The sequence below is a fragment of the Egretta garzetta genome, unplaced genomic scaffold (genome assembly GCF_000687185.1).
Source record: "Egretta garzetta isolate BGI_Z169 unplaced genomic scaffold, ASM68718v1 scaffold304, whole genome shotgun sequence".
Taxonomy (NCBI): Eukaryota; Metazoa; Chordata; class Aves; order Pelecaniformes; family Ardeidae; genus Egretta; species Egretta garzetta.
In genome coordinates this window covers 546,905-553,543 of record NW_009259421.1, presented here as the reverse complement: position 1 = coordinate 553,543, position 6,639 = coordinate 546,905, and the positions used below count along the sequence as shown (strand labels likewise).

The 6,639-nt window shown below is 45.1% G+C and overlaps 1 protein-coding gene across 1 annotated transcript in view; it reads left to right on the top strand.

Annotated features, from left to right (window-relative positions):
• The window catches only part of LOC104124549 (influenza virus NS1A binding protein), a 14,044-nt gene extending 9,283 nt beyond the window's left edge, over window positions 1-4,761 (top strand). The window contains exons 9-15 of the mRNA XM_009636904.2: window positions 813-939; window positions 1,495-1,719; window positions 1,873-1,994; window positions 2,179-2,305; window positions 2,395-2,526; window positions 2,680-2,853; window positions 3,335-4,761. Of these exons, the coding sequence (XP_009635199.1) occupies window positions 813-939; window positions 1,495-1,719; window positions 1,873-1,994; window positions 2,179-2,305; window positions 2,395-2,526; window positions 2,680-2,853; window positions 3,335-3,588 (1,161 nt within the window). The 3' untranslated portion in view covers window positions 3,589-4,761. The remainder of the gene's footprint in view (window positions 1-812; window positions 940-1,494; window positions 1,720-1,872; window positions 1,995-2,178; window positions 2,306-2,394; window positions 2,527-2,679; window positions 2,854-3,334) is intronic.
• Window positions 4,762-6,639: the final 1,878 nt, after the last annotated feature.

Below are 6,639 nucleotides of genomic sequence, written 5' to 3'. Positions count from 1 at the left end.
GAAGGTTATCTATGAGCTAGATGATGTATTTCAGAAGTCTTATGACAGTTTCCATAGAGATCAGACTCCAGGGAACTGTACAAGCATTGCAGACTTGGTACTGTGGTTGTAAACCTTGCTGCTAAACAGAACAGACAGAATGTTAACTTTCTGCGTTTGGTTCTTATGATTCAGAAAAAGTCTGAAGAAGTGAAATTTTGGGTTTTTTTCTTAATTAGGCAAAATAATGTAAGCTACAGTATAAATTTAATTGAAGAAGAAAAGAAAGCAGAAATCTCCTGTTAGTGGGAAGTATCAAGGGAGTAAAATCCAAGAAACAGCTAATCTGAGCACAGAGAGGAACTGAGGTGAAATTAATTTGTCTTCAGGGAATGAAGAGAATAGTTAATTCACTTCCAAATAGCATTATATAATTAACTGCAGTTCCAGAAGTAGAGTTTGCAAGCGAGGCTTCTAGTTTGTAGATCAGCTCTCTCCAAATAGATGTAGGTTTTTCCTTAGACTGGAGCATCCTGCTAGTAACGCATACTCTCTTTCAGGAATTCGAACTGATTTCTAGTCAGACACCAGCAGTATAAAGGTGCAGTCACAGGATGAAATGAGTACCACGATAAGATGCAGGGCAGGTTTTAGCCACTGTTGCTGAGTGGGCAGGATGTTCTGTTGAAAACCTAGATGTGCTATAAATGACGCTCTGCGGAGGTGGTAGACGAAGTGTTCTCTTGAATAGTTACGTATGAGCTCAGAGAAGCAAAGGTAGAAGGAGGTGTAGTCTCTGGCTAGGTTTCTGTAGCTGCCTTTTGATTTTGCAGAAGAAGCCACCACGTGAGAATGATCACAAGCAGATTAGTAGCAGCTCCTCGGGAAGTCTTTCTCCACATGCTACTGTTCAGACTCCTAAACACGAATGGAAAATCATTGCTTCAGAGAAAACTTCAAGTGAGTAACTGGGGTGGGGTTTGTCTAAATGATGCGTCTGGTATTAATGTACCTTCCACCTCTCGCTCCCTGGGGATTTCCTTCAACATCTGTAAGAAATGCAGAAGTGCTTTTTCTTACTGATGATGTAAGTCAAGTAATTTGCCCAGTATTTGTGAATGTTTCTGACATAACTGGGGCTAACCCGGGATCACTTGCATCTGAATTCTTTATCGACAGGGCCATCCCAAATCCCATGGTGTGTGTAATTTACCCAGAAAGTCCTAAGGACATAGGCAGTCTCTGATTAATTAACAGAGCTATTTGCTGTGTGCGTGCAAGGAGACTGTCTCCTAGCACATCTCTAGATTGCTGTCTTTATTAAGCACTATATTAATCATCTGAAACTCGTACTTTTCAGTAACTAGGCTAACACTTGGAACCAGTAACCAGAAAAAATAAAAGTTCTTGTACTTATAAGGGGAGAAGCATAATCAGAAGACCCTAGCTGGCCTTCACTTAAATTCACCTAAAATTTTATTACATCGGCAGTGTCTCCTTTTCTCCTGATGACAGGTAACACCTACCTGTGTCTTGCTGTTCTGGATGGTGTGCTGTGCGTGATATTCCTGCATGGCCGTAACAGCCCTCAGAGCTCCCCCACGAGCACGCCACGACTGCTGAAGAGTCTGAGCTTTGAGCTTCAACCAAATGATATCATAGAGAAGCCCATGTCTCCAATGCAGTATGCTCGGTCTGGGCTGGGCACAGCTGAACTTAACGGCAAGCTAATCGCTGCAGGTAAAGGCAATAATCCTTGAAGCAATTTCCTCGACTGGGCGGGCGGGATGACAGTGGCTTCTTAACTCTCTGTGCCGTATTAGAGCCCGTGTTCGTCAGCATCAAAGTGGTTGGTCTGTGGAAACGTGCTATCATCTGACCATTTGCTTTTAGGTGGATATAACAGAGAGGAGTGTTTGCGCACTGTGGAATGCTATGATCCGCAGAAGGACACTTGGACGTTCATCGCACCCATGAGAACACCCAGAGCGCGATTCCAGATGGCAGTTTTAATGGTGTGTGGTGGGTGGAGGTCAGGTGAAATGTGACATTGTGTAAATGCAGGTGGGACAAACACGGCAAACTTTACAAAAGGGTAACAGAAGTTGTGTAACCGTAGTTACACCGTTACTAAAGTGCTAATGATTGGAATTGTTGTGTGCTTAGATGTGAAGAAGATACTTCATTTTTTCCATTTAGGGGCAGCTATATGTTGTGGGTGGGTCAAACGGTCACTCGGATGACTTGAGCTGTGGAGAAATGTATGAGCCAGAAATAGATGACTGGACTCCTGTGCCGGAACTGAGAACCAATCGTTGCAATGCAGGTAGCGCGTCTGCTGCTGATCCACTGTTGGTTTTTTTTTTTAATTTCTTCATTTATTAGCTTGCTTACTGTTCTTTCCTATATGAACAGGAGTATGTGCCCTGAATGGAAAGCTGTACATTGTTGGCGGTTCAGATCCTTATGGCCAAAAGGGACTTAAGAACTGTGATGTGTTTGATCCTGTAACGAAATCTTGGACAAGCTGTGCTCCCCTTAATATCCGTAAGTTTGCTGGGTAGTTTGGGAGGGAGGGCGACTGTAAACCTGCAGCTTTAAATCCAAACGAAAAACCTGTTTAAACAGTTTCAGCTGCGGCGCCGTGGTGTGAGTGCATGACGCCTGTGCTGGGCTGTGACTCCTGGTGTTTGATTGTAGGGAGGCATCAGTCAGCAGTGTGTGAGCTGGGTGGGTACTTATACATAATTGGAGGAGCAGAATCGTGGAACTGCCTGAACAGCGTGGAGCGTTACAATCCAGAGAACAACACTTGGACCCTGATTGCGCCCATGAACGTGGCTCGACGAGGAGCTGGAGTGGCCGTTCGTGAAGGTAGGCTTCCGCGGGCTTAAACATCCTCTTGCGCTTGATGCGTTTTTCATGTTCAGCTACGATGCAAGCAGAATACAAAGCTGTGTTCCTTCTCAGGGAGAAAACAATACAGTAAGAACCTGGATAGGCCTCCAATCGTAATTAAAAACTGTAACCAGAAAACAAAAAAACTCTTGGTTTTGTTTTGGGGCATTCGCCTCCACCTCTTTCTTTTCAAAACCTCACCGTGCAGCTTCCGGAACTGCATTCGTTTGAATTTGGGCTTTGCACTGACTCTGAAATAATTTCCAGTCAGCTAACAACCAGGAGCCCCAAAGCAGGTCACTGTTGTAACTTCAGACCTTGAATAAGGCAAAGGTTTCTGACAGAAAACCTGAAGTTCCTTCATTTTGGCTTGGTTTGACTCCCTGGAAAGGAGGCCATGTTCAGAGACACAGCTGGTGCTTAGCAGTGAAACGTTCACTTTGTTTCCTTTTGATAGGAAAACTCTTTGTTGGTGGAGGCTTTGATGGCTCTCACGCGGTGAGCTGCGTGGAGATGTACGACCCTGCCAAGAATGAGTGGAAGATGATGGGAAGCATGACTACTCCGAGGAGCAACGCCGGCATTACGACAGTGGCCAACACTATTTATGCAGTCGGGGGATTTGATGGCAACGAATTCTTGAATACAGTCGAAGTCTACAACCCAGAGTCGAACGAGTGGAGCCCTTACACAAAGATTTACAAGTTCTAAGTGAATTAAATTCCATTTTCAAACTAACAGGCTTAGTGATGTAATTGTGTTTTAGTAGAGGTACACATGTGAATAGGGTTGGGGCGGGCATAGATGTTGCCAACAGCAACACAGAGCTTTTGCATATTGCATATTAATGTGCTGTACATATTTGTTTTGGAAAGAATATCAAGATGAAGGGGTTTTTGTGTATTTTAGAATTTGTTTTAGGGTTTGGGTTTGGTTTTTTTTAAGATTTTGAAGATAACGCAAGAGAAACTAGACTGGGCATATCATTTCAGAAGCTTCCCCCAGCGTTTGTTTTGTCACTTTGCACGTGAAAAGACCTTTCCTCTAGGATGTGTTCTTGGGGCAGGAAGTGTAAGGTTTATGGGGGATCGTTTTTTTCATCAGGCCTTGCTTTCCTTCAGTAACTGGAACAATCTGTAACAAAAGCCTTATTTAAATAGATACAATGGCTATTTTTTTTATTAAAAAAAGCTGACATGCCTGCCAATACCTTATCTTTTATGATTGCCTTTTTATAACAGTTTTTATAAACTCAACAGAGTATTTTTTCTGTTGACATGAAAATGGCAGATACGTGGTTATTGAAGCAAAGAGACAACCTTGGAGTTCATAGAGACTGAGTGGGAGAACGGATCTGCCACTGTACCTGAGCTTCCGCCTCTGCTACCGTAGCGTAATGTAGGATGCAACACAGTCCTTAGACAGAACGGAGTTCCTGAACATAATGTAGCTGTCACGTTTCTAGGACGGGAAAATTATTTTGGCTCCAAATATTTTGACTAAAAACGCAGAGGGTGCTTTCTGTACAGCAGTTTTGTTACTATGGGTGAGCTAACGTTTGTAAAACGAACTTCAGTGTGGAGTTGGTTATTTTTTTTTTTCTCATGGTTTTTAAACTCTTGCCAGTTGGCAATGAAAATGTATTCATTGGATTAGTAACTGTCTTAAGTTTATTTTTCTAATACTGCAAGCGTGATAGAACACAAATAACATATGTGTTCATAGTACTATGTTTTAATTCACCTTCTCTGTTCATAGGGACAAACTGTTGGTTAGGATGACTTGGTGTCTAATGTGTAGTGCTGCACATCTAACTCCTGGTGCCAAAACTAGCACTGACCGCTTGCTGCTGATGCAAACACATTAAAGGTACCTTTTGGGAAATCCTTGCACCACAGGATTGCTGCAATGTGTCTGTGTGTCCTTTTCTTTAACCACAGAGGTTACAACATTAAAACAGACATTTCATGTGTTTGTAGGTGTAAGACAAAGTGGGATCGTTAACTGCGTGTCCCCCTCCCAAGTTGAAGTTTGGGATGAGTAGAAAGAGGGGGGTGAAGGGCCATGTACCCCCCCTGCCTGCCAGCTGAGGCTTGCCCTCCTGAAAGAGGGGCCAGGGGCTGGGAGCAGGCAGCTGCCAGCAGGAGCACTGCCCCTGCTGTCTCGGGGAGATCCGCCTACTGACGGGCTGCTCTCGGGAGCAGTTACCAAAAGCTCTGGGCACACTGAAGTGGGGCGCTCCAGAGGCAGCATGAGAAAGGGGCAGCATGAGAAAGGGGCCACATGAACATGGGAAAACAGCGCGTAACGCTGTGATGGAAAACACCCGCTGCTGCTGTGGGAAACTCGCTCTGCTCATTCAGCTGCGTTCCTTGGTGTTCCTCAAGTCACTTTAGGAAAGTCAGCCACCAGTGATGGCACTAACTTCAGTCACCACAGCGCAGCCTTAGTTTTCTGCTTTGATTCCGGTCTTCACAAGCTCCAGCGGTCTGAGCCCAACCCTGCTGCAGCTCCCCTCGCACCACGTAACAGGAGGCAGCCCTGCTGACGTGGGGCAGGAGCAGGCTGCTACAGCTGTGAGCAGGCGCAGGGAGACATCTGGCCAAACAAACGTGCTGACTGGTCCGAGCTGTAACGCTGGGGGTGCTTGGGCAGGCGCCGTCCGTATGAGAAAGCAAAGCAGTTGTCTTCATCTGTGTCGGTTGTCTTCCCCTGAAGCGTATCAAGAATAGACGCCAGCTAAGACAGACAGACATCGTGCGCTTACGGTGATCTGGCTTCCTCAATTTACGATACGAATTGCCAACATCAGCTGACTTGAGTGTAACATATACTTACCCCACAGCTGTGGGGTGACAGCCTGAATGGAAATGGCCCTTAAGATGAACTTTGCTCAACGGCAAGGCTACCAGCCCACGTCTCCCTGACTTTGAGTGTCTGGGGGCAAGAACTGCACCAAACTGGCACCCGCAGTAGTCAGGCAAAGTGAAAACACACAGAAACTGCCACGTAGAATTAACTGCCATTTACTGTAACAATAAATTAGATTTTTACAACAAAGATTTTACAAATCCATCCAAAAGTTAATACCAAAATAAACACTTTAGAACTTTGCCGGTCATCTCATCTCTGTACAAATACATACACAGAAGAGGTAGCTTTCAAGGCCACAGCAGCATTGAAAATGGCTTTTAGAAAGTTTCACGGACTTTGAACAGTTTTGAGAAACAACAAACGGTATGTTGAAACAGGTGGTGCCTGGCGAGCAGAGGTGGGGTGAGACGTGGAGCAGAGGGGAAACTGCTCATGCCTGCTGCAGGAGGAGGTGGCAGAAGAGAAGGATGATGAGTTTTCCAAGAGGAAGTTTCTAGCAGGTTTCCGCTGTATGAACACTAGGTAATGTTTTAACAAAAGAAAAACATCCCTTTCCTCTGAAAGGAGCCCCAGGACAAATACCTGCATGAGGGTGGGGGTTTTGTTTTGTTGTTAAAAAACCCCAACAAGCTCTCACACGTTTCTTTCCCTGTTCTATATGCTCTCTCTTAAGCCTCCTATAGTTCACTACGTAGGACACCTACATTGCACTGCGTTCCAGTATTTCACACCCGTAGGGGTAGCTGGCATCGCGGGTACCCGGCTTTGCATTCAGCCGCTTCCCTTTCAGTCCCTGCAGCCCCCCCACTCTCATAATACATTCTTTTTTTCCTTCACTTGTGGCTTCTCCAGCATCAGCCAAACAAATGCCTTACAAGGGTTCTTCCT